The sequence below is a fragment of the Vidua chalybeata genome, chromosome 19 (genome assembly GCF_026979565.1).
Source record: "Vidua chalybeata isolate OUT-0048 chromosome 19, bVidCha1 merged haplotype, whole genome shotgun sequence".
NCBI classification, from domain to species: Eukaryota; Metazoa; Chordata; class Aves; order Passeriformes; family Viduidae; genus Vidua; species Vidua chalybeata.
The window spans coordinates 6,873,656-6,900,925 of NC_071548.1; the positions used below are offsets into that span (position 1 = coordinate 6,873,656).

Below are 27,270 nucleotides of genomic sequence, written 5' to 3' on the forward strand. Positions count from 1 at the left end.
TCATCAATCTTCACAGAGCTAACTGGTGCACGAGTGCAGGACGGACAGTGGCAGCCCCAGCAGGCCTTTGCAGGGACAGGCCTGACAGCTTGGAGCTCCCTGCCTGTTCTCAGCAGCGTTTCCAAGGATGCAGGATTGGTGCCACAGAGCTGCTGCTCCAGAGGATGCTGAGCAGGACACGGTGGGCCCAGAGCAGCCACGGCCCCTTGGGCACATCCGCACACGGAACCAGCGCCGGGGGCGTTGTTAGTGCAAAATCAGCCCTTTAGCTGGAGCTCACAGTGTCCCCAGGCAGGGTGGCCAAAGGTGATGTTCTTTATCTGTGCCTCGTGCTCCTCAGATACCGATATCAAAATGTGCTTTGAAACGCTCCTGACATCAAATACTCCTCGGAGATTGGCGCAGTGCTTCCTTCTCGCTCATCTCCTCCCTCCCGGAGGAGCCGATGAACACGATACGTTATCAGGACCTTCCCCACGCTGTTAGCAGTAGCACAGGGACTTGGTGACCCACCTCAGCAGAGCAAGCCGAATATTTAGGGAAAGTCCTATCACTTGGCAAGCGATAAGATGTTTATAATGAGCCCTTTAAACCCTCGGTGCGGCCAGGAGGCTCTGTCCTCACTGAAGGACAATATCGAACTCAGGGCAACACATGCAGATAAAAAATAGTTCCTTGAGTATACATCAGTGTCGGGCTGGGAGAGGAGGGAGCTGGGCTGGCAGAGAGGCACACTGAGCTGAGGGAGTGGAGTGTGGGGTGGCAGGCACGAGTGCTGGGGTGCCGTGAGTCCAGCGCCCACTCCATGCCCTCCCTTAGCAGGAGGGTTGGCTCAGGGCTTGGATCACCCGGCTGGGGGCTCAGGGCAGGATCCACCCCAGCATTTCCACTGCCTGCAAATGCCTAAGGCTGCACTCCCAGCTGGTGTCAGCCCTGAGGTCCCTGGTGGGAACCCTCGGACCTCTCACAGCGTCCTTGCAAGGTTATCCCATGTCACACCAGGGAAACAGCCACACTGAACACCAACGGCCCTGAGAAATCAGTCCAGATGGGAATGCTTGAGATGCTCAGGACTACGAAGAGGCTGTCATTCCATCCAGGAAGAACAAACCCACGTGCCTAGGACTCATCTACCCAGCCCAGTCTTGGGGAGAAACATCAAAGAATGACCCCAGACAGGGCTGGGAAACCAGGTGGAGACAGCTCTGCTTGGTGAGGAGAGGGTGGCAGGCAGTTAGGAAGAAAAGCACCAAGGAATAAATCTACAACCTGAGCTGAGGAAGATCAGCAAAGACATAAAGGTTGTGAGTTCAGAGCCCTGGGAACCAAGGCAACCCCTGTTACGCAACTCTACAAAAGCCTTAAACTCAGTTTTTCTGAGAAACAAGTCATCAGCAATGATTAAACCCCAGAGAAGCCATAAACCAGCAGATATTGATAAGATGGGATGCTGATGCAGCAGAGCTCAGCAGTGCATGAGCAGATGAGGGTCACCTGTGGAGAGCAGCAGTGGGACACGGGGGCTTCAGAGCTGGGCTCACCCTCAGGAGCATCTCTGGGGGTTGATGCATGGTCAGGATCCAAGGAAGAGCCTCCTTCTCCAGCGAGCAGCTCAACAGAGCCACACTGGAAAACCGTGGGTAAATCCAAGCCCCTCCCTGAGCCTCTGAGCCTCCATCTCAAGGGGGACAAGCAGCCCTGGGGCGTGAGCTGCCTTCTGAGGCTGAACTGCTGACCACAGAGCAGGGCACCGAGAGCCAGGAGTGGGGACAGGACACCACGGTGGGCTGAGAGGGACGGGGGGCTGCGGAGGCAGGGTCCCAGCCTCCCACCACACCAGCAACCTCCCTGTTCCACGCACACCAAAACAGCAGCAGCACCGCTGAGGGAAGACACAGATTTGGTGTTTGACCCAGAAGGAGCTTTAAGATAATCTACTGCAGAGAGACAAACAATAGACACTTGTCCTGATAGCAAATGCTGGCTGAAGCCACACACCCAATCAGCAACTGCAAGATTAGATAAGGACCGAACTTAGTCCCATCCTGCACGTATTAATGCCAGCTCTCCGGACACCTGGGCCGTTCCAGCTCAAGGGCATGAGGATGCTCCTGCCACTGGGGCTCCTCTTTGCTGCCCTGTCCTTAGGAAGATGCATCCCCCTGCAGCGGGCCGACCGCAGCAAACTGCTCCTGGTGTCCTTTGACGGCTTTCGGTGGAACTACGACCAGGACGTGGACACCCCCAGCCTGGACGCCATGGCTGCGGACGGGGTGAAGGCCAAGCACATGACTCCTGCCTTCATCACCCTCACCAGCCCGTGCCACTTCACGCTGCTGACAGGTGAGTGCCCCGGCCACGGGCCACGGGAGCCGCACGGGGCTGGGCAAGGGCAGGCTCAAGGCTTATGGGCCAGTGAAGGACACGAGCTCGGGAGGCATCCAGACCATCCAGAGCCGGCGGCACACGGAGCTTTAGAGCAGACAAGGCAAGAGATGCAGAAATGGTAGATTTAAGCTAGATACAAAGAAATTCTTCCCTGTGAGGGTGGTGAGGCACAGAATTTCCCCATCCCTGGAAATGTCCAAGGCCAGGCTGGACAGGGCTTGGAGCCAGCCTGGTCTGGTGGAAGGTGTCCCTGCCCGTGGCAGAGAGGTGGAATGGGACGGTTTTTGAGGTCCCTCCCAACTCAAACCATTCTGGGATTCCATGAACTGAACCTGTATTTATCAAAGGTAAATAGCACCAGACCAACTCGATAGCCTCCTTTGATAAGATAAATTATTTTTGAAACAAGGGAGATGCTCTAAATTTAATCTTTCTGGACTTCAGTAGTGCATTTGATACAGTGCCACATGGGAAATCATTAGTTAAGATGGAGAAGATGAAGATTAGTACAAAATCTGTAATGTGGGGAAGTGAGAGGCTACGGGAAGAGGACAGAGTGGATGCTGAGAGGAGATTGTCAAGCTGGAGGGAGGGCACCAGGGGAATTCCTGAAGAATCGATTTTGGAGCCAATCTTATTTAAGATTTTAATTAATAACCTTGGCATAAAAGAGTGGAGCATGCTAATGAAATCTGCTGACGGGCAAAAGCAGGGAGGCAGCGTCAATACGAGGGAGGATGGGGATATCGTGCAGAAGGGACTGCGCAGTCTTCGGGACCAGAATAATAAAAATAACACAAAATGTAAGAGCTGAAGCGCACCTCTCCCTTCTAACGGAAACTTCTGCTCACTGACCTCTCAGACTGCGAGCAACAGCGAAAGTGAAACACCACGTGATTAGATAAACCCAGGATAACGGGAACCTGCCCATGCCCAGAGGGCAGCAACAACTGCAGGTGCTGCCAGTGCCTGGCTGGGTCAAGGTGACCCACCAGACATCCAACAAAGCCACACGGGAAGCAGCACTCCCCCAGCATCTCCCTCCCTGCCCCGGGACCCCACTTGGTAGAGGGCAAGGGTAGGAAGGGGAGGCCAAAGGCCCCCTCTGCCCAAAGCCAGCCCTACACCCAGTGTGGGGGTGAGACCCCCCAGCAAAGCCTGGCTGACCCCCTCCTCTCATCTCTCTCGCAGGGCGGTACCTGGAGAACCACGGGGTGATCCATAACATGTGGTTCGACACCAAAACAGGCCTGAAACTGCCCTACTACACCACACAAGGCATAAGCAGCTGGTGGGACAACGGCAGCCTCCCCATCTGGATCACTGCCCAGAGACAGGCAAGTGTGGCCCCTCCTCACACACACAGGCCCTGCACAGACCCATCCAACCTGCCATCCCCCAGGAAAAGCTACGGGCAAGCCACCATCCCTGGTGGCCGTGAGATCCCTGTGAACGTCAGGCTAATTAGACCAGCAAAAAACTGAAATCCCCAGACTCTGGCAGGAATAATTACGATCGTTCTACTAAAAATAGCAAAAAATAATGGATGCATTTCAGCTTTATTAAGACATTAATAAAGCAGGTTATCCTGTTCCTGTTTAAAGAAGCCTCAGCCAGTTCCTCAGGGAACATCCTGAGCCTGGGAGCCCCACACAGCCCGGGGCACATCCAGGGCAGCTGGGTGGTGGCAGCAATAGGGGCCACTCCCCTGGGAACTGCAGCAAGCCCAGCAGGCTTTGAATCTGGCTTTGAGGCAGGACACGAAACCCAGCCTGAGACCTTTGCCCACATTTACCTGCCAAACTGGCTCCTCTGCCTTCAATAAAACACACCTTAATGTCTTGATGGTCAAGAGCCAGAGGGGCCACGCAAGGTGCAAATGGGTCACCGGTTCCAAAGTTTTAACTGGTGTTAAAACTCAGTGAAGAACCAGGTGCAAAGGCAGTGCTTTCAATTAATCACTTTTAATTGGCAATGAGCAAGAAAACCTCATTAGAGGCAGACATTGGGGACTGAATGAACTAATCGTGCTAGGAGGTGGCTGCACTGACAGATGGAAGGATGCTGCCGAGAGAACTCAGGTGAGTTTCTGGAATGCCTCCACTCACAGGGCTTGAAGACAGGCTCCATCCACTTCCCTGGAACCAAAGCGAAATACCGAGGGGAAGAAGTGTACAAGAAGTTGGTGGAACCCGCATTGTTCAACTACAGCAACGAAACCAACTGGAGGCAGAGCATCGACACCGTCATGCAGTGGTTCACAGTGGACAACCTCGACTTCATCACGCTCTACTTTGGGGAGCCAGACTCCTCAGGACACAAGTTTGGCCCTGAATCCACAGAGAGGAAAAACATGATCAAGCAGGTGGACAGAACCATCGGTTACTTGAGGCAGCGCATCAGGGAAAGCGGCCTGGAATCAAACCTCAACCTCATCATCACATCTGACCACGGCATGGAGACCGTCCTGGAAACCGACGAGATCCACATCCGGGCCGTCAGCAACTTCACCTTCAAAGACCTCGACTTTGAACTCCTAGATTATGGACCAAATGGACTCCTGGTGCCAAAAGAAGGGAAATTAGAGCATGTGTACTCAGTCCTGAAAAACGCCCACCCAAAACTGCACGTTTACAAGAAGGAAGAGTTTCCAAAGAGGTTCCACTACGCCAATCATTCCCGGATCACCCCGCTTTTGTTGTACAGCGACCCGGGCTACGTGATCCATGGGGTAAGGTGTATGCTCAGGCACATCCTACTGCTCTTTGGGATGTGCCTCTCACTCCCCTTCCCACAGCACCCCAGCGCCCACCCAGCTTTTGGTCTTTGTGCTAATTGGTCTCCACACATACAGACACAAATTTCAGCTCTTTGTGTAAAGATCTTCTCTGTTGTTGAGAAGAGGAAGTATCCAGAAACCTTGGAGTAGGAGTTGCATGAATGCAGAATATCCACTGCAGGATCCACTCCTAGCCTGACTTAAGGGAAGGCCCAGCATCGAGGCCAGCAGGCAGCTTCCCATTGGAAGCTCCTCAGTGCAACAAAACTTGGCTGTGCCGGCGTTCAGGGAGGGAACTTGCAGGATGTAATTGCTTGAGAGCGGTGTCTGGAGTCACCTCCAGCTTCTGCAGAGTTTAACACCAACAGATCAACTCCCAAAAGTGAAAGGAACCGACCAGACCATCAAACCCCGGAGCTGCAGAAGGCGGGAGAGGTGGGCGCGTGCGGGGGGGCAGCGGGGCTGGGGTGGTCACCTCTGCTCTCCCCTCCAGAGGTACAAGGTCCAGTTCAATAAAGGGGCACACGGTTTTGACAACGAGGCCATGAACATGAAAACCATCTTCCGTGCCGTGGGACCGGCCTTCAAGAAGGGGCTGGTGGTGGAGCCCTTTGAAAGCGTCAACGTCTACGCCCTCCTCTGCGAGCTGCTGGGCATCACCCCCGAGCCCCACGACGGCTCCCTGGAGGTCACCAAGCCCATGCTGAGTGAACCCACGGACGATGACAGTGACAGCAACGGTGAGCAGCGGGAGTCGGGGGGGCAGCGGGAGCGGCAGCAGGCACCGGCGGTGACAGTGGGCACCAGGAACAGCAACAGGCACCAGAAGTGGCAATGGGCACCGGGAGCAGCACCGGGGGCGGCACCGGGGGCGGCAGTGGGAACGGGGAGCGCACCGGGGGCAGCACCGGGGGCGGCAGTGGGAACAGGGAGTGCACCGGGGGCGGCAATGGGCAACGGGAGCAGCACCAGAGGCGGCACCGGGGGCGGCAATGGGCACCGGGAGCGCTCCAGGAGCAGCAATGGGCACCAGGGGCGGCACCGGCAGCGGCACCGGCAGCGGCATCGGGGGCGGCAATAGGCACCGGCAGCGGCACCGGGCACCGGGAGCGCTCCGCTCCGCCGGAGAACAGCGACACCTGGCGGCCGCCGCCGCTCCCGGGCCGGGGCACCGGGCCGTGCCCCCCCACCCCCGCCGCCGCTCGCCCCCCGCGCTCGGTAACCGGGCGGAGGTCACCGTGTCCCTGGCACCGGGGCGGGCTGCTCCCGGCCGGGTGGAGGGAGCAGAATGGGTGGCCGGAGGTGACAGTCACCGGTCACCGGTGGGTGCCGGCCCCGGGGCAGGGCTGGCGCTCACGCCCCTCTCGGCACGGCAGGTTCGGGTCCTTCTCCCCATCCCGCCAAGGAGCTGCCGCTGATGCTGGGACTCGCTGTCGTTCTGGGATGCTGGGGAGGAGTTTTCTAACCGCCATCAGGTACCGACCCCGAGGACCCCCAGAAGCGGGCAAACACCCAGGCAAACACGTGCCCCCTTTGGGCGTGGTCCCCCCGGGTTTCCTCTGTCTGTGGAGACCCCCGAAACCGCTCCCTGCAGGACACAGGAGGGGCTTCCCACCTCAGACAGCACTCTGAGTTTTTCCTGCCCCGGGTCAGCACTGGCACCGCCCGGGGCATGGGCTGGGCTGAAGAGAAGGGGTGGGCACCCTCTTGGACGCTGCCACTGCCCCCTGTCCTCTGTGTGCAGCCAGGTCTGGACCGTGGCATGAGCAGCCACGAGGGGTGAACCCTTCGCTGTTCGTGGCTCTGCACGTGGCCGCGTGTGGCTGCCAGAGCAGAGTTTGTCACTTGCCTTCACAGCGCAAATTTGTCCAGAGACCCACCAGAACAAGTAACTCCCGATCCAATCCCCTGGCACGACGCACCTCCAGCCGACACCTACAGGCTGCAGAAACCGAAACAAGCACCAGCAGCACCGTGCTCTCCTGTCCGGGCAGCCCCCAAGCTCCAGGCAACTCTATTCCTAACATCTACCAGAACACATGGCAAGATGGAAAAGGACATGGATCACGAAGACAACCAGTCCCAGGCTCAGGGAATGGGACAGAATTCCCAAAACCTCTCTAAATTACTGACCCACGCTCCCCCGGCATGCTGAGTCCCCGGAGGAGAAGCCTCTCCCAGGCTCTGGGGGGACACCAGGACACACTGCTGTGGAAGGTGGCACTGGCGTCCAGCCTGGCTCGGTCACCCCGTGTTTGCATCACCCCAAAAGCGGCAGGCAGAACAGCTCAGGGTGGGTTCGGAGCAGAGACAGCTGATACATATTGAATAAAGAACCTAATTAACATTGAGTTCAGAGCTGGGAGCCTCCCCCGAAAGGCGCCAGGCCCCACCCAGGGTGGACCCGCTCAGCCTGGACCTGCAGAGGACACAGAGAGGCCCCGTTGGTCCCTGCTGGCCACAGTGCAGGGCTGGCCGAGGCACCCCCAGCCCCGAAACCTCCGAAGTGTCCCAAAGCCACTCAGCACCCCCAGCTCCTGCCCCAAGAGCCCTTCCAGCAGCATCCTGCTTGTCTTTCTGTGCTTTGTGGCTGTGGACAAAAGCGGGAAATGCCACCTGTGCACCCCTGAGCAGCAAAGCTGCAGGCAGGATGGGCCTGGCTGCACTGCTCCACGGCAGAGCTGCTGAGACCTGCCCCGAGTGCAGCCGAGCCAGCTCCTGGGAGCTCTGGGAGAGGCGTTGATGTAATTTGGAGACTGGGAACGTGGCAGTGCCAGGGCCAGGACCCCCCAGCTCACAGCAAACAGCCCTGTGATTCCTGAGCAGGAGGGGGCACAGCCTGGGCTGGTTGTGCCAGGCTCCCGGGACCTCTCCCCAGCAGGGCTGAGGCAAAATCCCCTGTACAAATCCAAACCTCCCTCTGCAGGAAGCAGCCCAGGGTCCCTCAGCCAGGCTGGGGCTTAGAGGACAGGGAGCAAGACCCCTCCCGTCCAGCAGCCCCCACTCCAGCCCTTCCAGCGCGGCATTCCAGCACCCCCAGACCCCTCCCAGATGCTGTGGTGCCTTTCCCCAGCCCTGTGCCTCATCTCAGGGGCTCGATAAACATCTGTTGCCATAGAGACTCGCTCGCTGCATCGGCTTCACCCAACGAGATGAAACAAGAGCCGCACCCTCAGAAAAACAGGAAGAAAATGTTTGGCTTGAAACTGTGCTGGGGTGGGGGTCAGGGCAGCGGCAGCAGCAGGGAGGCTCTGAAAGGGGAGCGTGGCCAGCGCTGTGCACGCCGTTGAAAATGGTGCTGATGATAAGAGTGTGCACGGAAACCTTCCCAGTTCTCCTGCTGGTGACCTTGGGGCTTGCCCTGCAGGTCAGCACAGCCACGCACGTCCTAGGGCAGGGGCAGCCGGCTCTGCTGGCATCCTGGAGAGCCTGGCAGAGCCTGCAGAGCTCAGAACCCACTGGTACCGGGCTCTGACTGTCCTCATGCCCAGCAGGTACAGAGCAGGATCACAAACCCACGGAATGGCTTAGGTTGGAAGGGACCTTAAAGCCCACCCAGTGTCACCCCTGCCATGGCAGGGACACCTTCCACTGTCCCAGGCTGCTCCCAGCCCTGTCCAGCCTGGCCTTGGGCACTGCCAGGGATCCAGGGGCAGCCCCAGCTGCTCTGGGTACCTGTGCCAGGGCCTCAGCACCTCACAGGGAAGAATTCCTCCTAACGTTTAACCTAAATCTCTCCTCTCTGGAGTTTAAAACTGCTTCCCTGTCCTATCAGTCTCTCTGCCCATGTAAAATGCCACCCTCCCTCTTTTTTTATAAGCCTTTAAGTACTGAGAAGCCTCAGTGCTCATAGGGCTGGTCCCAGTCTGTTCCCAGACCCACACAGGGAACGTGGAGTTTGTAGTGACCAACCTCCTGACACAAATCCTCATCTGAGAGCTGATTTTCCCTCAGCTGGGAGCAGGAATTGAGTTCCTCACTCAACCAGCAGCATTTGGGTGAGACAGAGCTCTGCCAGAAAAATCCATGGTGAGAAAGAGACCATCCTGGAGAAAGGCTGAACCCTGACACATCCCTGCAGGAAGGTTTCCACCGCCCTCCAGTCACAGGGATTGCCACGAGACCCACCTCGGTGGGGCTGCTCCCACTCGGGGTGGCCGGATGTAGCACACTGGTCACGGTACTTGATGCAGCCGCATTTCCAGCACGGGCCACCCGCGAGCCCCGGGATTCTGAGCACGCGGGAGCTGGGGGATCCCCCTGCCTGGCCCGAGAGCTGGTCCTGTTCCTCCATGCCCCCGTACCCATCTCCCGCTGCCCCCCGCCCTGCCGGTGTCCCGGTGTGCCGGTGTCCCGGTGTCCCAATGTCCCGGTGTCCCGGTGTCCCGGTGCAGTACCGGCAGCCGGCGGCCGAGGGCTCCCGAGCCGCGCTCGGCGCCCCGGAGCTCCCGGCACGGGCGGGGAAAGCGGCTCCCGGTAAAAGCCCGGCCCGGAGCATCTCCCCGAACCCGCGGCGCCCGCAGGCACCAGCCCCTCGCCCAGCGCCGGCCGCTGCCCCGGGGCCATCCAGTGGCCCGGTGGCTCCCGGGAGAGGGATCCGCTCCTCGTCCTGAGGGACAAAGCCGGGGAAGCACCCGCCGGGCCGGGGCGCTCCCCAGCACCCGCTGCAGCTCTGGCTGCTCCACCACGCACAGGGGCGCTTCAAGGGACGCCCTGGAGATCCACGACACACACCGGAATGTCACGATCCCCTCCTGCCCCTGACCACATGCCCCGGGCTGAGGGACGCTTCCATGTCCCAGGCCAGAGAGATGAGACGGATCCTCCCTGCTCTGGGTGCGAGTTTTAACCCCTCACACACACAGAACCTAAACCGGCTCCTGCTCCCTGCTCCCCAGCCCAGGAGCCGTCTCTAGCTCAGCAAGGAAAACCCAGAACCGTCGCATTTTGCATCTCCTTGGAGCCTTTCCAGCCCTTCCCGTTGCTCCTCACACCTTGTGCATTGGCAGTGTGGGACATTTTCACCGAACATTTCCCGATGACAGAGGCCAAAGCCCAGCCTGGCCTTGCTCGGACACAGTGGCTGCCGGATCCCCGCGTCTCCTCCCGCCCTCCCTCCCATCCCCACGTAATTCATTCCCCACCGCCCCCCTCCCCGGGCTGGGGGTCAGGCAGCAGGGAGAGCCCCGCTGTGTATTGCATCCCAATTTGCCATGCATTTCCACACCATTTGCTTCCTTTTCTTTTTCCTGCACTGGGAAGCTGCTCGCTGCCCAGGGGTCCCGGCCACTCCGGGATGGGAACATAACAACAAACATACAAGGACACGTATTTATTTATGGCACACGGTGTGTGGGGACACTGCTGCCTCCCAAAATGCCTGGTCTGGGGGTGGCACGCGCCCCTCTGACTCCCGCACAGGGCCACAGGACCCATTCACGACGCGGTCCCTCGCCACCCCATCCTGGAAGCGGCACAGCTCCATACCCGGCTGCAGTACCCAAATGAGATGCAGATCTCTGTGCTTTGATTGGCTGATGCCTTGGGCAAAACAGCCACCATTTGCCCACAACAAACATGGCCACCGTGGCCCGGCAGTTCCCTGGGCTGGCCCCAGCCTCACCCTCTGGAGTCAGGGACATCCCGCACCCCCTCAGGCACCCCCGTCACCACTGCCATGGGGGCCCCGCGGCGCTGCAGGGAACGGGGCACCCCTGCGATGCATCTGATTTGGGGGGTCCAGCACCAACACAGAGGCCAGGGCCCCTGTGGGAACACCCACGGCCTGGATCCCCCCGCACCTTGACCCCCACCCTGCACCAGGCCAGGGCTCCCTGCTGCGCAAGGCCCCGGGAAGCGGCCGTGTCCCTCCCTCAGCCTGGCAGGATGGGCAGAGAGCACCGAGCCCACAGCAGCTCAGGGGTGACCTGAACTATTCCCAGTAAACCCCCGGGTCCAGAACACAGATTTCCAGTCCGGGGAGCAGCACAGCCCTTTTCCCCCCAGCACGCAAAGGGGACTGGGATCATCCCCATCCCTTCCTTCGCCACCAAACCCCCACTTCAGCCTGCCAGCCCCTGCTACAGACACAACACAGGACGCACGGCATTCCTGGGATGCCTGGCGTACTTGGGAAAAGCTACAAAATCATGGTCCATCAGATTAGTTCAGATTAGTTCGACTCTCATTTTTAAGATGACGACGGTTTTCACGGTGATTGGTGAATTTATTGGCCCCGCCGTCACTTTGCCTGGTGGGAGCGTGGGGCCAAGTTATTCAGTGAGTTTCTCCAGGAAGGTGAAGCCCCTGTCAGGGATGGGAAACACGGAATTCATCAAAAAGGCACTCGCAGGTGGAGCCACAGCTTTGGCAGCAGCAGGGGAGCATCTCGTTCTACCCCACTCAGCAGCCCCTGCGGCAGCTCTGGCCAGCAGTGCCCAGGGAAGCTCCAGGGCTGGGATGGTCTCCTCTGGCTGACCAAGACATCCCAGAAGCCCTGGGTTACCCCACTCTGCCAGGGGTAAGAGGCACGGAGCCCACGGCAGCCCAGGGACTGCCCTGGACCAGTTTTCAGTAAACCCCTGGGAGAAGAAAGGAGATTTCCAGCCCGGGGAGCAGCACGGTCCTTTCCACCCTCAGCAGGAACAGGACGTGTGGCATGGGGGCTGAGCAGCATTAGGGATCATTCAGAGTCCCCACAAGGGACCAGGGACAGTGCTGATGGCACAGCCCCACAAACGCTGTGGTCCCTAAAGGAGACACAAATGTCAAGGGCTGCTCCCACTTCTGAGCCCCAGCCCCTCGGCAGCCCAGCAGACAGCGGATGGAGCCTCTCCACTCACTCGGCCTCCCCTTCTTGGCCCCAGGAAGGGAGAGAACAGGGACCCCAGCCCTGCATCCACATGGGGAGCGCAGGAACAAGAGCACTGAGGGGCGGCTGCGAGAGGAGCTCACCCAGCATCACCCAAATCAGGGCTCTTTCCCAACAGGAGCCGTCTCTCAGAGGCGAATCCCTGCAGCCAGGAGAGCCCCACGGCTCCTCGTCCCTTGGGCTGCACCCACAGCGCCGGGATGGCTGCGCACAGCTCAGGCACACGGCTCGGGAAGGTCACACAGGGCTCTTTCTAAAATCTCGGAGGTGTCGCACACAAAGAGCCGAGCTGGCAGAAGGTAAATGAACTCAAACAAAAAGTGCGGCGCTGTTACGATTCTGTGTCACCTTCGGCTAAAAAAACGCTCCCACAGCTCCTCTCATCAGCGAACGGCCACGGTAATTGTCAAAGAAAACAATGCAAGGTGACAGCGCCCGACCCAGGAGAGCCCCCTGGCATCGACCCAGCACCCCAGGCACGTCCACATCCCGCAGCGCCCGAGTCAGTCCCGCTCCCTGACAAAGCGTCCAGTCTCACTGCCTCGCACAGAGGGTCCCCCGTGGTGACATTCCCCCCGCAGCGGGGACAGCCCAACGCACCCGCTGCCGCTCCAAATGCTTTCCTAAACCCGGCACCGCTAAACCCCGCGTCGCTAAACCCGGCATCGCTTACCGGAGACGGCAGTGCCCGGGGTGCGGGCGAGGCCCCACGCAGGACACCCCATGGCCCGTCCGGCTCCTGCTCAGTCCCTGCGCGCCGCGGGCACCCAGGCGCCGGGGCGACGGCAATTCATATCCCTGCGGCTCCCGCACGGTTAACGGCAGGCTCCGGGCCCGCGGAGGAGAACTCCCTGAGGTGCTGACTCATCTTCTTCCATGCCTGTAAAGCACCATATTTCATCCTTCCACGCCCACAGCGCACAACCGCCGTGCAGCAGCTCCTCGCGCAGCCCTGCACGCCTCGGTGCGTGCGGTGCCGCCGCACCCCCGGTAGTGCGGCTCGGGAGGGATCGCGGGCCGCGCGGTACCGAGCTGCGAGCCGGCACCGCGCGAGGGTCACAACCGGCCCACCCTCCCTGGGAAATCTTTTATTCTATTATAATCAACTATTTTAGAACTAAAACGCGCCGCTGCTGCTGCTGCTGCTGCTGCCGCCGCCTGTTCCGGCCCGGCGGGGACCGGCGGGGACCGGCGCTGGCTGCCCCAGCCCCGGGGTGCTTTGTCCCCAGCAGGGACCCCGGGCGGGGGACTCGGAGCCCGGGTCCTCGCGGCAGGAACCCCTCGCGGGGTCGGACCGGGGGGATCCCCCGCGGACCGGCCGGGAAAGCCCCCTGCGCCGCCTGGGCGAACAAAGCCCCGGTCCGGGCCACCCCATTGTCCCCGCTCCGGCCGGGCTGCGGCCGCCCCCGCGCGGGAGGAAGAGGAGGGGTCGCACACAGACAATGCCTCCCCCCACCCCCCACGCCGGATCGCCCCGCCCCCTGCTCCCCATTGGCCGGCGGGGAATTTGGGGACCCCCCGCCCGCCCCTCCGCCGTATTGTGCCGGGGGGCGCGCGTGGATCTGGGGGGGTCGGAGCGCGCGCGGCCGCCGTCGGGGGCGCGCCCGGGGGCTCCCCTTGTGTGTGAGTGCGCGGGGGTGTGCGCGGGGCCGGGGCCATGGAGGAGCTGAGCAGCGTGGGAGAGCAGGTCTTCGCCGCCGAGTGCATCCTCAGCAAGCGGCTCCGCAAGGTGGGACCCGCCGCCCCCGCACCCCCTGCTCTCCCCGCACCCCCGGCCGCCGCTAACGCCCCTCTCCCGTCTCTCTCCGCAGGGCAAGCTGGAGTACCTGGTCAAGTGGCGAGGCTGGTCCTCCAAGTGAGCGGGGCGGTGCGGGGCGTGGAGCGGTGCGGGGCGCGGTGCGGGGCTGCGCGGATCGCGGAACCATGCGGCGCGGTGCGGGGCGCGGGTTCCGCCCGGCCGGCCGCTTTTGTTTGGGTCGTGCCGCTCCTTTTGTTTACAAATAAGCGCGGCCGCGGCCGGGCCCTCCCCGCCACGGCGTGGGGCTCCGCTCCCCCCCACCCCCGGGCCGGTGCAGCCCCCCCCGGAGTCGCCGCACCCCCCCCCCCCCGGCTGTGGCGGCCCCGCGCCCCTCGCCCGCTCTGCTGAAACCGGAGCTCCCCGGGGATGCGCGGGGCTCGCCTCGCCCCGCGGCGGCGTGGCCGCCCCCTTCCCGATCTCCCTCCCCCGGCCCCTCTCCCCTGCCCGCCCCCCGGCTGTGCCGGCCCCCGGTACCAGCGTGCCCCGGTCCGTGCCAGCCCCGGGTGTCCCTGGGTGAAGCCCCCGGTGCCGGAAGGGTGCGGGGGGGGGGGTCCGGCCCCCTGCTCTCACCCGGTCCGTGTCCTCTGTTGCAGGCACAACAGCTGGGAGCCTGAGGAGAACATCCTGGACCCCCGGCTGCTCCTGGCTTTCCAAAAGAAGTGAGCAAACTCTAAATGTTTCTAAGCAAACTGTAAAGTCAATTAACTTCTAATTGGCTGCACGTGTGGTGGAAGCCGTTGGAAACAACAGCCTGGAGCTGGCGGGGCCCTTTGTGGCCAGGCCCTTTTGTTTGTCCCCGGAGTCACGGTCGGTCCAGGTCTACCTAGGACGGCTCTGCCCCGGCCAGACAGACGCCGAGGGTTTATGGCCCAGCAGAGCTCTGGGTGCACCAGGGGAGTGGGGCAGTGCCTGGCACAGACCTGTCCCCATCCAGGGCTCAGGGACCTTGGCTGTGCTTGGGGGGTGGTCGCAGACCCCTGGGGGGAGGTGGTGCCTGGGCTTGTGAGGCATTAAAGCAAACTTGTGGAGGGCGAAGCTCTGGGAGGGTGAGGGAAATAATATCTGTGAGGAAATCGTAGAGAATGGTTTGGATTAGGAAGGATCTTAAAGTTCTTCCCGATCCACCCCATCATTTCCACTATCCCAGGTTGCTCCAAGTCCTGTCCAACCTGGCCTTAGACATTACCATGGATGGGGCAGCCACAGCTGCTTTGGGCAGCCTGTGCCAGGGCCTCACCACCCTCACGGGGAAGAATTTCTTCTTAATACCCCATCTAACCCTGCCCTCAGTCAGTTGGAAGCCATTTCCTGTGTCCTGTCACTCCAGGCCCTTGCCCAAAGTCCCTCTCCAGGTCTCTTGGAGCCTCTTTAAGTATTGGAAGATGCTCTGAAGTCTCCCTAGAGCCTTCTCCAGGCTGAGCAACCTGGATGGCAGAACAAAATGGTGTCTGTCCTGTCAGGTCCACACTCCTGCCTGGAGCCAGGCTGAGAACAGCAGTGGTTCCACAGCCACTGCACCCCAGGAGTCACTCACGGAGCAGAGGGGTGGCCAGCTGGCTATGGCAGTACTTAGTGCTGCCAAGTACTTTGACATAGTAATAATAAGAATCATTAAAGTTTATGATAGGATTCAATTATGCTTGGTTTCTGGATCCTTTTTTTTTTTCAAGAATAGGATCTGGTGTTGAGTGCAGACAGGATGGCATTTAATCAGCTGGATGTGTTACATCTAAACACCATCCCATCTAAACAGAACTAGGAAACGAGTGCAGTGACCTGAAACATCCCAGCCTGGGCCACCATGGCCAGAGCAGGAGGTGCAGGAGAGGTGGAAGGAGTCCAGCAAAGGAGGGGACTCGCTGAGCTTCCAGGGAATGCGTTTGCTTCTCCCACACTCAGCATGGAAGCTCAGCACAGCAGGAGCATAACCAAAGCAAGGCTTAGCAGGGCTGGGGGCAGATCCTTCCCTTTGCCCGATCCCCTTGTGCCAGAAAAACGGCAAATCTCACCAGGAGCTGGAAAAGGCGCAGGTTTAGGAAGGGTAACACCACGTGGTCCATCACTGACTGCTGGAAGCTGCAGGGATGTTGCTGGTGCAGACAGGGATGCTCTCCGGTCACTACCTGGCTGCCTCAGTTCCCCCAGATGTTTTCTTCTTCCCTGTAAACATCGTCCCTAATCCTTGTTTCCTCCAGGGAACACGACAAAGAAGTGCAGAATCGGAAGAGGGGCAAGCGGCCCCGGGGCAGGCCCAGGAAGAACGTGGTGAGTCCCAGCGGTGGTGGGGCAGCTCTGGAGGGGCTCTGCCCTTGGGGGGCACCGGGGTTTTGGGGGTGGCCTCGAGCACACAGCTCATCAGCTGATGGATCCCTGAAGATCAGCTACATGGAGAGAGAGCCTGGGTGTGTCTGAGGCCCCTGGCCAGGCCACCCTGGAGGGTTTGTAGTGCCCATAACCATTCCTTGGTCATTGCTGTTAACTCTCCCTGTCTCTGCTGCTTTGCAGGAACCAGAGATGCCTGCGAAAGCTAAGTCGAGTAGCTCCTCTTCCTCCACATCCTCCTCTTCCTCCTCCTCCGAGGAAGAGGATGAAAGTGATCTGGAAGCAAAGAGAGGTCCCCGCAGCAGAGAGACGCACCCGGTGCCGCAGAAGAAAGCTCAGATCCTGGTGGCCAAGCCCGACATGAAAGATGCTTCCAGGAAGAAGCGTGGCCGGAAACCTCTTCCCCCGGAGCAGAAGGCAGCTCGAAGGACTGTGAACCTAACAAAGGTGCTGAAAACGTCCCGGAAGGAGGTGGGGGGCAGTGCCAAGCTGGTGGGGAAGCTGCAGCCGCAGCACGGCACGCAGGGCTCAGGCATGGCAATGCTGAAGGATCCCCCGGGCGCCTTGGCTGGGCTCAGCTCAGCGGGGTCATCAGTGGAAAACCTGCCCAACATGATGAAGAGCGGCTCGGCGAGCCCCAGCCAGGCCATCAGCTGGCAGAGCTCCATCGTGCACTACATGAACAGGATGTCCCAAAGCCAGACCGCGGCCGAGAGCTCGGCCCTGGGCAGGCTGGCGCTGAAGGCACAGGCAGCCAGCAAGGGCAGCTTAGGGCTGGACTTGAAAATGAGGAGCCAGAAAGGCTCTGGGGAGCTGGGGCTGAACGCGCAGGGACCCAAAACTGCAAAGGCTTCCGGCAGCAGCGCCGGAGGGGACCAGAAATTGGGGTTTGCTGCTGGAGGCCAGATGCTGCCCAACGGCAGCAAGACGCCCTCCGGCTCATCTGGGGCCAGCATCCAGGCAGCCTCCAGCCAGGAGCTGAACCTCCAGGCTCTGAACCTGCAGAGTGTCAAAAACGGGCCGAGCACGGCCAGCGGGAGCAGCCTGCCCCGGCACCTCTGCGGCTCCCTGGCCAAGGGCTCTGGCGGCAGCACGGCCGGTGCCGGTGCCAAGGGCGGCGGCGGTGCCAAGGGCGGCGCAGCAGGGGCTGGGCTGAACGCTGCCAGCGCTGCTGCGCTCCCGGGGGGGGACGGAGGCAAGAGCAAGAAGCAGACACACCGGGCAGGTGACAGGGACTCGGCCAAAGGTGGCTCAGCTGGCGCTCCAGAGGGACACGCGGCCACGGAGAGCCGCAAAGCCTCCGCCCTGTCCGAAGCGAGCACAGGCGAGGACACCAGCTCGGATTCGGACCGGGATTCAGCCTCCCTCCCAGGTGTGGGTCAGAACACGTCTGTCTCCATCCAGACCAGCCAGGACTGGAAACCCACCCGCAGCCTGATTGAGCACGTGTTTGTCACCGATGTCACCGCTAACCTGATCACAGTGACGGTCAAGGAGTCCCCCACCAGCGTCGGGTTTTTCAACCTGCGGCAATACTGAGCCCAGGAGCGTAAGAGGAGGGAGAGGGTCCTTCAGCCTCACCCTCACCTTTGCCCAGCTCTTCCGTCAGGTGTTTTTTTCTTCAAGCAAACGCGGAGCCCTCGTGAGACCTGCTGGAACTCGTGTCTGGAAAGGCTGGACCAGTAACGCAGTGAAACCCGCTCCAAACTGCCAGCGGGTCCTGGATTTCCTCCCTGGCTTCTCTCCATCCTCTTCTGGAGCCGTGCCCTGTGTGGGGTGGTCGATGCCATTCTCTGGGCACCGGTGCTGCCGGGGGTGTCAGGCTGGCCAGTTTCGAGCCAGGCTTCACTGCACGCAGGTCTCTTTGCTTTGAAACAGCAGATGCCAAGGTCTGCAGCCCACTGGCCACACAGCGGGGCGTGGAGCTGCCACGGGACAGCCTTACACCCGGGAGAGGACTGGGAGATTCTCTTCTGGGCTTCCTGTGGGTCTCTCTATGGGCCATGGGGAACTGCAAGTCAATCCAAATGAGGCAGCTGCTGCTCCCAGCCCTCGAGGCTGTGGGGGGCAGCTGCATTTGGGGGTTTTTCAGGGTACACTCAGCCCAGCCACCCCCCTGGGCGAGGTCATTTCCAATGATGGGAAGCCCACAGCGTTTCTGTTGGGGTTTCCAGCTGATAGGGAAATATTGTTTACATTTTTTCTTAAGGATTTTTTTTTTTTTTTCATGAGGGAGGGAAATAACCCCAGTCTAAGATAGTTTAAGTCCTGGATGCCACTAACAGAACAGGTTGCAGAGGTGCTTTTTTTGGAGGGTGTTTCCTTTCTGCTGGAGGAAAGTCCTGCCTTGAGAGCCAGCAAGATCCACCAGCTTCTCTGCAGTGACTTGACTTCCAGAAGAACGTGAATTTCTGGGCAGCCCAGGGAACCCCCACACCACTCCTCTGCCTCATCCTGGCATTGCCAGCATCTCCACCTCCTGCTCAGCAGGTTCCAGGCACTCACAGGGACTGAGCTGGGGAATACTTTTTAAGCCTTGCAGAACGTGTGAACCCTTCCAGCAGCAGGTAGGTTGGTGCTGGGACTGCCAGGACACCCGTGACTGCTGCTCCCTGGGTTAGAGTCACGCTGATCATCCATGGTTTTCTCCAGAATGCTCAGAAGTTGGTCAAGGTCACCTGCATAGGTGGTCTGGAGTGGTGGGAAAGGAGAGGAGAGGGAGGGGCCAGTGGGTACCTCAAGCTGCTGTTGCCCAAGGAACCAGAGCACCTGAGCAGCCACTCACCTTCCCCCGGCCATGCCAGCAGCCGGGGTGCTCCTTTTGGCTTGTAATGACACCCACTAACGGCTTTTCCGCTGCAGTGTTTTCCCTACTGCAGATTTCTCCTAGAAGCCAAAATTAGCAGCAGTTCAGGCAGAGTTTAGTAGCATTTGAGGTCATTTTCCTTCTGTCGATGCCGAGTCCTTTTCTCGGGGGCGATGAACAGCTGGCAGCTGCCCACTCCCCTGCGTGGTTCCGCCGTCCCTCCACCTGACCAGCGGGTCACTGCTGAGAGGGTCCCCAGGTGACTGACCTGGCACCAGGGCGGGCGTTTCCCTTTGCCCCTGGCAGGGCCACTCAGCATCTTCATGCACGGGAGTGTGGGTGCTGGGACCAAACTGGGGGTGCAGGTACTTGTGGCCCCCTGAGGCAGCAGCCCCCCGTGGTCATGGCTGGCAGTGGGGTCGTTCTCAGGTGATGCCAAAGTGCCACAGGCTGTGCAGTTTACCTTCTACTGTAACTCTGCCAAACGAGCTCCAAGGAAGCGTTGGCCTGTGCCAGCAGAAAGCAGCGCCCCGGGCACGGTGTGTGCTGTGCTTTTCTGGGGGTGCCAGTGCTCTGGGAGAAGAATCCAGGGCTCTGGGAGCACGGGGGTGACGCTCTCACCCGCACACCAAATGTTTGCTACTTGGCCTTTGCGAATCCAAACTGATAACAATGTGCCTTTCGGACCGTCCTTATCTCAGCCTCGTCTGTGGCACCGGTCCCACCACAGGTTTGTGCCTATGCAAAGCAGGGTGGCCGCAGGGTCCTGGGGACACGGTGACACCGATGGGGAGAGGTGTCCTGGTCCCCAGTGGGACACCAGCTGTCGTGCAGAGCCCTGCTGAGCAATGCCCCGGGAGGGGAAGCTGGCCTGGCAGGGATGCTCTTGCCTGCTGCAATAGGATGTGTGGATTGGTTTCTCCAAGGGGGAGAAAATCATCCGAGGATGCTCCAAGGAGGGGCAGGAGATGAGCTGTGACAGCAGGTGAAGTGCTGGCTGCGCAGCAGCTCTGAGCCAGCTCCCACGGGTTTCTCCCTGCAGGGCCTGGCTCCTGCCCGGGCAAGGGGGACACAACCCCGGGCAGCCCCCTCCATCCCCAGGCACTTCCCCTCTAGCAGCACAGGACTCTGCTGTCACCACTTGCTATTGTGCCTTTCGCTCACCAGCTGGTTCAGTTCCAAAGGTCTAACGATGGTGAAAATGATAATCCAGGATTTTTTTCTGGCCGTCTCATTCTAACATTTCTTCCCCAGCCCCTTTCTCACTTGTTGTTCTAGGGTCTTGGCTCTCCCAGCAGCTGGGGGGGTTGAGTGCACGGCTCCCACTGGGGTTTGCTTCCCAAAGACACATCCTGTGAGCAATTTACTGGAATCTTTGGTGGACAGGGGTTGGAAGACCCCTGGTTGGTGCAGACCCTGGTTATGTACCATTAGGATTCAAGTTCTACCTTTTTTTTATTCTTTTTTTTTTATTATTTTGGTTTTTTTTTTTGAGTTTGCTGCTATGGGTTGGCATGTTCAGCCGGGTGTCAGACAGGCAATTAAAGGTTTGTCACTTGTCATTTTCTAAGGGGTTTCCGATGTGGAAAGTCCTGTGGTATTTGTATGGTGAATGGATATTTTCCCCAGGCATAATCTGGTTAAGCATCCTTGTTGTTTTCCATTGGACTGGAAGAGGTGGCCGATTCAGCCATCATCCCGAGAAACTGAGTCTATTTTTATATATATATATTTTGTACCAAAAAAAAAAAATAAAAAAAAACAAAACAGGAGTACACAGAGGGATGGAGATAGTTTAAGGGTTTGGTTTGTCTTGAGTTTCTGAGCTGTGTCTGATGGGCTCCAGAGCCAGGAGAAAGGTTTTATTGACAGAAATTTGAGATAGGTGAAAACAAACAATTGTTCCTGTAACTTGTGCCAGTCAGTGCTCTGATTTGTACATTTTAATTAAAGAGAGAGCCAAATCGGTCCTGTATGACACTTATAATTGCTTTAAACTGCAGCTGTTTGTTTGCTTTTATTTTTCTGAGAACAAAAGTCGGGGATGTTACTGCTCTGGGAAAGCATGAGTGCTGTGGCAGAAGGACCAGCTCCCCACGCAGCACCCCGCTCCCTCCGGGCCCCTCGCCCGCGTTCCTTGCGCAGTTTTCCGGTGTTCCTGGACACTAACGCTAGTGTAGCCCCCCAGCTCTAGGCTGCTTTTAATTTATTTGCAGGAAAACACTAGGAAATGGTTACGTCGGGTGGGGGGGGGGGTTTGTATGACTTTTCCACACTTCTTTTCTAGCATATCAATAAATATTTTTTTAAACTTTTCAGCCTCGTGTGGTCACTGCTCCGGGAGAGCTCCCGTCCCCTCCCTACCCCCGGCACCGCCTGGGGCCGGCCCCTCTCGGCGGCGCCGCGTTCCCCGCCCGGGATGCAGCGGGCTGGGGCTGTGCGAGGCTGCAAACGGAGCCGGGGAACCGGAGCGGGGAAACCCCGGCGCTTTTCCCTGCGGGGCTCCGTGCCGGGCGCGGCCCCTCCCGGCCGCGGGTTCCGCCGCGGCTGGAGCTGCCCCCTGCACCGGGAGCGGAGCTCCGCTGCCTCCGCCCGCACCTGCGGGAGCGGGACGGGCACCGGGGCCGCGGCGGGCCTGCGGAGGGCGCTGCGCGGCCGCGGAAGGGCGCGGGCGGCGGCCCCCGGGCGCTGCCGTCGGTGCGGCCGTCGGGCGGGAGCCGAGCCCCGCCGGCCGAACGCCCCCGGCCCGGCCCCAGCCCCGGCCGCCCGCGGGGCCCCGCGGCCCGTGTGAACGGGCCCCCCCGCCGGGCCGGCGGAGAAAGGCGCCATTGTGCGGCCCTTCCTCCCGCTCCTCCCGGCGCTGGCAGCTCCCGCGGCGCGGGGTCCGCGCCCCACCCGCCCGAGCAGAAAAAGGAGGTTAATGAGGACACGGTTTCAAAAAGCCATGAAGCCCCCTCCCCACCCCCGCCTGGGCGCGTTCGCACACAAAGGCCGGGCTCGACGGGCAGGGGCCGCCGCGGCCCGACCCGCGCCCCCGCCCGCCCCGTCGGCAGGGCGGAGCGCCGGGGCCCCGGCCCGGTACCGGGCGGCAGCGTAGCGGCGGCCCCGGTGCCGTTCCTCGGACCGGAGCCGCTCACGGCGGCCGCCGCCGCCCGCTCAGGGCACCGCGGGACCCCCGGGGGGGCGCCCAGAGCCCAGGCGACATCTGCGGCCGGGGAGCCTCCGCCTGCCCCCCAGCCCCGGCGGGTCCCGGCTCCAGCCCCCCACGGGCGCGGCTGTCCCCCGGCAGGGAAGGGGCTGCAGGGCCACCCGCGCCGTCGGGGCCCCAGCGCACCCCACGGTACTCCCAGGTACACCCCAGGGCCACAAAGGGAAGCCAGACACGTTTCTATTTACAAAGTATATATTTAAACTGACATAAAAAGCAGGTCTCATATGGACATTCACGGCTGGCAGAAGACACGTAGTTAAGCTTCACTTCTGAGACTGAGATTTAGCCAAATCGTTTTTTGTACAAGTCTTAGATTTAAATAATTCACACGCACACGCCCGCACACACACACACACACACACGCAGGGTACACGTCGCTATGTACAGACACACAGATACGCCCACAGGTACGGTTTGCTCCAGGTGTGTCGGACACACGGACACGGCGCCGGAGCGAAGCCCCAGCGGGGCAGGAGCGGCTCCGGGCTCTTTGCAAAGGGAAGGAATCCTCCGGCCTCGGCGGCAGCAGGACCACAAACAGCTCAACCCCCTCCTCATCCTCCAACAACACCCGTGTCAGCACCGGAACCAACGCATCGGCTCTTCGTACAAACCAAGTTAAAAAATCTCAATTTTACAAAATAGGTCTTTAAAAAAAAAAAAAAAAAAAAAAAAAAAAAAAAAAAAAAAAAAAAGATAAAGAAGAAAGGAAAAACAAACTGGGAACTGTCAGACACGATGGCTCCCTTCGCACAGCCAATCCAGCATCCTGCCAGGCACCTCATGGGTCCCAAAAGAAGGATGGGGAAGGGAACTGGGCAAGGTGAAGCTGCAGAAGGGCCCTGCAGCAGAGATGGCCCTTGCCCAGCCCCTTCCCTGAGCCCATGTGAGCTCCCTGGGCCAGGGGCCTTCAGCAGCTCGGGGACAAGGGGCCCTGGCTCAGTCCCAGCCCTCGGGCACTGCCGGGCTTGTGCTTCCCATCCGACTGATGCCCAGAGCAAGGCGCGAGGACGGGGCCACCTGCTCCCCCCTCAGCCGAGCCACAGCCGGGCCCGGGCTCCCTCCCCTGCCCGGCGGTGGCCGAGCCGGGGGAGCAGCGGAGCGGGGGCACCCCCAGCCCCCCCAGCCAGACTGCTGCAGCTCGCCCAGAGCCCCGAGACCCTCCCCACCCCAGCCAGGGAGGAATCCCAGCTCCGGATCCCAGCGCTGGGAGGAATCCCACGGGCAAATCCAGCACAAAATCCACCCGAGGCAGCAGGACTGCCCCGCATGGGAATATTTCGCCTCTTGGCTATTGTTTAACCACCTAAGGAAAGGGAAATATTTATTGTCTCTGAATGCATAAAGGTGACCCTGGGATTTGTCAGGGATGTGGATATTACAAAACACTCTATCAGGAGTCTTCCAACAGTCTGAAGTAAACTGTGGTTGGAAATAAAAATAATAATAACGATCCACTTTCTGTAGCAGAATAAAGTAACTAAATAAGGGCAGTGAGATGTTCCCTCCCCAACCTCTCTGGCATTTCAGGAATGTAAACAGAGGGGGGTTTTGTTGGGGTTTTTTGATTTTAGTGGGTGGGGGAACAGAATCAAGCGACCAGACAAAATGAAAACAGATATACTCAGCTCAGTCCCATCTCCCACAACTGCTACGACAACTCTATTAAAGTGCATTTCAGTATCACCCCTCAGGAACCTTACACACACAAACTCCTCTCCTCCGCAAGAAAAGGGAATTCAAGTTAATACCCCAACACTTTTAGCCTTTTTATGGGTTTCTGCTTTTCCCCGCCCCGACCTTGTAGCAACATAACTTTTTTTGTTAGACTGGAAACACCCCATCCCCAACAACACTGTGAATTCAAGTGCTCACGTCAACTGTCAAGGGCAACAGTCCTGGACACAGCACACTTGATTGTACAAGCAACACCTTAAATCACAATCAAGAAATCCGGGCACTTCGCCCTCCGAGGGAGCAACACGTCCCCCTCCACCATCCATAGCATCATATGAAAAATAATAGTTAAAAAAACCCAGCACATACTTAGCTATGAACACTGTTATGTACACCGGCTCCTGCGGCAGATGCGTGAACTCGTTAGTTCTCAGTTTTATTGTCCTTTCTAGGAGCAACTGAGCAGTCACTGTTGTCTCCATTTAAATAAAACAACTCAGAGTTGAAATATATATATATAGATATATATATATAAGCATTTTTTCTTAAATAACATATTTACATCTAATAGAAAATATAACTCTAGAGATAATCTTTCCAACGAAATGTAAGACGTAAAAAAAAAAAAAAAAAAAAAAAGAATGAGTTAATGAATTTAGGACAGTTTCTAAATTCTCTCCAGGACCAAAAAACAAAAGAAAAAATTTAAAAGAATTTAAAAGGAAGAAAAAAAAAAAAAAAAAAAGGAGCAATAAAAAAAAAAAAAAAAAAAGAGAGGCCCACCAAGCTCTACCAAGCTTTTGTCTGGATCTGACTGAAGAAAACCCCAGCACCACCTCCACCAAACTCATCGCTTCTCCTTAAAGAATCCTTGGTCCGTGCTGCTCTCCTTGATGGTGACGGTCAAAAAGTTAGAGGTCACATCAGTTACCACCACCTTCTCCAGGTTGTTGAGCGAGGGGCTCCAGGACTCCTCCTCGGGGTCCCCCAGGATCCTGGAGACAGGGATCCTGGCGATGAGCGAGGGCCGCCCCGCCGGGCCCCCCACGCCGTCGCGGTACAGGCTGCCCACGGCCCCCGGGCCGACGGCGCCGTGCAGGAGCTTGGGCCCGCCGGGGTCCAGCCCCCCCTGCCCCTTGGGGTCCAGAAAGTCCGCACGGTGCTTGGCCAGGCGCGGGGGGAAGGCCTCGGCCCCCGGCTCGGCGCGGTTGGGGCCGGGCAGGGCGCCGGGCAGGTCGGGCTCCTGCCGCCGGGCCAGCTGGATCACGCTGTGTCCCGAGGCAAACTTGGCCGCCCCCGCCGCCGCCTCCTCCATCTTCCTGGCCTTCAGGTAGTCCCCCACCTTGTCCCCCGGGTCCCCCAGTTTCCTCTTGGAGGCGTCCAGGGTCTCCGCAAGGTCCTTGTAAAGCTCCTTCCTGGGCTTTGGGCCTCTCTTTTTGGGGGTCTCTCCGGGTTTCTCTTCCACGCGGATCACCCGGTCCCGGATGCCGTCTGCCTTGGGGGTGCTGCTGCTGGAGCTGCCCTGGGGGGCCAGGGCTATGTTTCTCAGTCCTTCCCTAGCCCGGGACGTGGAGCCCAGCTCCTGGGGGGACCTGCCAGGATACGGCACCCGGATCCCCCTGGAAGAGTCACTGCGGAATTCATAGGTTTTGGCTTTGGCTTTTGCCTGGGCCTGCAAAGAAGATAAATCACCCGGTGACTTTATTATCCTGCCATCCGGCTGTGTAATTGCAACTTACGAGAGGCCACCTTTGAGGGGAGCGTCCTCGGAGGGGGCCGGGGAGGGACCCCTGCTCTGGCCCGCAGCCCTCGCGCGCGGGCTGCGGCCTCCTTACCTTTAGCAGGAAGGTTTTGGGCTTGGGGCCTCGCTTTTTGGGCCCGTAAAGCTCCATTTCTCGCTCCCTAGAGGTGTTAAAAGAACCAAAGCTTCAATTCAGCATAGCTACAAGACAGCAACATATTTACTAGCGCAACTGCTACAGCTAGTAAAGGCCTTGTACCTCTCCTCGAAGGCTGCGAGCAGCCGGGCATCCAGGATGTTCTCCTCAGGTTCCCAAGTGCTGTACCTGGGGGGGAAGGCGGGACGGAGAGAGGGAACAGAATGAGGGGCCAGGAGGGAGCAAGACAAATAAAATGAAAACCGGGGGCATTAAGGTTCTCGTTGTGGCACAAAGGGAGAGCAGGGGGGTGCAGCCAGCATCCCCCCGGCCCCTGCCGCAGCCCCACGGGCGACTTACTTCTGCGACCAGCCCTTCCATTTGACCAGATATTCCATGCGGCCCTGCGGACGGCAAGCGGGGGGGGGGGGGGGGGGGGGTGGGTGTAAAACAAATGCGCGCGGAGCGAAAACCCGCGACGAACCGCCCCGCAACAAAGGTCCCCCCGCAACGCCCCGCGCAGCGAGCGGAACACGGAGGGGGGGGGGGGGGGGGTGCAGAGAGGAGGGGAGGGGGGCGAGGTGGGGAGCGGGGTGGGGGGGATGCAACAATGAAAAATACCGCGGATCTCGCTCTCACTCTCACGCACACCCCCCCGGGCGCGGATTGAACACCGCCCCCCCCCCCCCCCCCCAGGCGCGGAGGGCGGGAGCGGCGGAGCGGAGCCCGCCCCGCGGCGGGGGGGGGGGGGGGGAGGGGGGGGGGCGGCGGGAGGCAGAGCCGCCCCCAGCGGGCGCGGGGCGCGGGGCACGGGGGGGGCGGCGGGGCGGCGAGGGGAGGGAGGGGGGGGGGGTACCTACTTTGCGGATGCGGCGCTTGAGCAGGGCCTCGGCCGCGAAGACGCGCTCCCCGACGGCCGAGAGCTCCATGTTTACGCGGCCGCTCGCAGCGCAGGGGCGGCCCCGGCGCAGCCCAGACCATAATACTCCGCCCGCTGACGTCACCGCGCCCCCCCCCCCCCCCCCCCCCCCGCCGCCGGAGCCGGGTGGAATATTCCGCCCGCGCCGCATTGGCCCCGCCGCGCCCCGCCCGCCGACGTGAACCGCGTCCCGATGGGCCGGGGCGGGGCGGCGCGACACGCCCACCCCGCCACGCCCACCCCGCCACGCCCTCCTCCGCGCCACGCCCCGCTCGGGGGGACGGCCCCGGGAGGGGGCGCGGAGCACAAAGGGGGTTTGTGGAAGCGGCACGGGCCGGGGGGTTCCGCGGCGCCCGGACGGTGCGGAATGGTGGTGGTGGGGGGGGGGGGGGGGGGGTTCCGCGGCCTGGCCCGCCTACCGGTGGTCGGACAAAGAGAGCGGTGTCAGGGGTGGGAGCGATCCCGCGCGGTACCGGCGGAGCTCGCGGTGCCGCGGAGCCGTCCACGGGCAGACGCGGTCGCGCGTGCCGCTCGGGAACGCGAATCCTTCCCGGCGACGCGGGCACGACCGGCAGAACGGGGCACCGCGGCCGCCGGTTTCGTTGTGCCGGCAGCCCCCGGC

At 60.2% G+C, this 27,270-nt stretch overlaps 5 protein-coding genes across 5 annotated transcripts in view; 3 read left to right on the forward strand and 2 right to left on the reverse strand.

Moving 5' to 3' along the window:
* The window catches only part of RBFOX3 (RNA binding fox-1 homolog 3), a 133,774-nt gene extending 120,821 nt beyond the window's left edge, over positions 1–12,953 (reverse strand). The window contains exon 1 of the mRNA XM_053960202.1: positions 12,712–12,953. The gene's annotated coding sequence lies outside the window, so the exon portion shown is untranslated. The remainder of the gene's footprint in view (positions 1–12,711) is intronic.
* ENPP7 (ectonucleotide pyrophosphatase/phosphodiesterase 7) lies at positions 2,100–6,248 on the forward strand. Its single transcript, XM_053960713.1, has 4 exons — positions 2,100–2,343; positions 3,580–3,725; positions 4,499–5,119; positions 5,661–6,248. Exons 1-4 carry the CDS (start codon positions 2,100–2,102, stop codon positions 6,246–6,248), a joined length of 1,599 nt encoding a protein of 532 aa, XP_053816688.1.
* Positions 12,954–13,695: 742 nt separating the features above from the next.
* CBX2 (chromobox 2) lies at positions 13,696–17,697 on the forward strand. The gene is made up of 5 exons (XM_053960200.1): positions 13,696–13,767; positions 13,850–13,893; positions 14,430–14,495; positions 16,032–16,101; positions 16,342–17,697. Exons 1-5 carry the CDS (start codon positions 13,696–13,698, stop codon positions 17,695–17,697), a joined length of 1,608 nt encoding a protein of 535 aa, XP_053816175.1.
* A 2,781-nt stretch (positions 17,698–20,478) lies between these two features.
* LOC128797818 (basic proline-rich protein-like) lies at positions 20,479–24,314 on the forward strand. The gene is made up of 3 exons (XM_053960714.1): positions 20,479–20,511; positions 21,284–22,314; positions 24,305–24,314. Exons 1-3 carry the CDS (start codon positions 20,479–20,481, stop codon positions 24,312–24,314), a joined length of 1,074 nt encoding a protein of 357 aa, XP_053816689.1.
* Positions 22,356–26,685, reverse strand: CBX8 (chromobox 8). Its single transcript, XM_053960467.1, has 5 exons — positions 26,590–26,685; positions 26,090–26,133; positions 25,853–25,918; positions 25,688–25,754; positions 22,356–25,524 (listed from the first exon to the last, which is right to left on the reverse strand). The coding sequence occupies exons 1-5, from the start codon at positions 26,656–26,658 to the stop codon at positions 24,700–24,702; spliced, it is 1,071 nt and encodes a 356-aa protein (XP_053816442.1). The 5' UTR covers positions 26,659–26,685; the 3' UTR covers positions 22,356–24,699.
* Positions 26,686–27,270: the final 585 nt, after the last annotated feature.

What these genes read in the sequence shown, in the direction of transcription:
- ENPP7 (XM_053960713.1), top strand. Translation starts at nt 2,100, where the DNA reads ATGAGGATGCTCCTGCCACTGGGGCTCCTCTTTGCTGCCCTGTCCTTA. An exon ending in GGATCACTGCCCAGAGACAG is followed by an intron (nt 3,726 to 4,498) that starts GCAAGTGTGGCC and finishes CTCCACTCACAG; the next exon opens with GGCTTGAAGACAGGCTCCAT. An exon ending in CGGGCTACGTGATCCATGGG is followed by an intron (nt 5,120 to 5,660) that starts GTAAGGTGTATG and finishes TCTCCCCTCCAG; the next exon opens with AGGTACAAGGTCCAGTTCAA.
- CBX2 (XM_053960200.1), top strand. Translation starts at nt 13,696, where the DNA reads ATGGAGGAGCTGAGCAGCGTGGGAGAGCAGGTCTTCGCCGCCGAGTGC. An exon ending in TCAGCAAGCGGCTCCGCAAG is followed by an intron (nt 13,768 to 13,849) that starts GTGGGACCCGCC and finishes CTCTCTCCGCAG; the next exon opens with GGCAAGCTGGAGTACCTGGT. An exon ending in CTCCTGGCTTTCCAAAAGAA is followed by an intron (nt 14,496 to 16,031) that starts GTGAGCAAACTC and finishes TGTTTCCTCCAG; the next exon opens with GGAACACGACAAAGAAGTGC.
- LOC128797818 (XM_053960714.1), top strand. Translation starts at nt 20,479, where the DNA reads ATGTTCAGCCGGGTGTCAGACAGGCAATTAAAG. An exon ending in TGTCAGACAGGCAATTAAAG is followed by an intron (nt 20,512 to 21,283) that starts GTTTGTCACTTG and finishes TAAACTTTTCAG; the next exon opens with CCTCGTGTGGTCACTGCTCC.
- CBX8 (XM_053960467.1), bottom strand. Translation starts at nt 26,658, where the DNA reads ATGGAGCTCTCGGCCGTCGGGGAGCGCGTCTTCGCGGCCGAGGCCCTG. An exon ending in TGGAAGGGCTGGTCGCAGAA is followed by an intron (nt 25,919 to 26,089) that starts GTAAGTCGCCCG and finishes CTTCCCCCCCAG; the next exon opens with GTACAGCACTTGGGAACCTG. An exon ending in CTCGCAGCCTTCGAGGAGAG is followed by an intron (nt 25,755 to 25,852) that starts GTACAAGGCCTT and finishes TAACACCTCTAG; the next exon opens with GGAGCGAGAAATGGAGCTTT.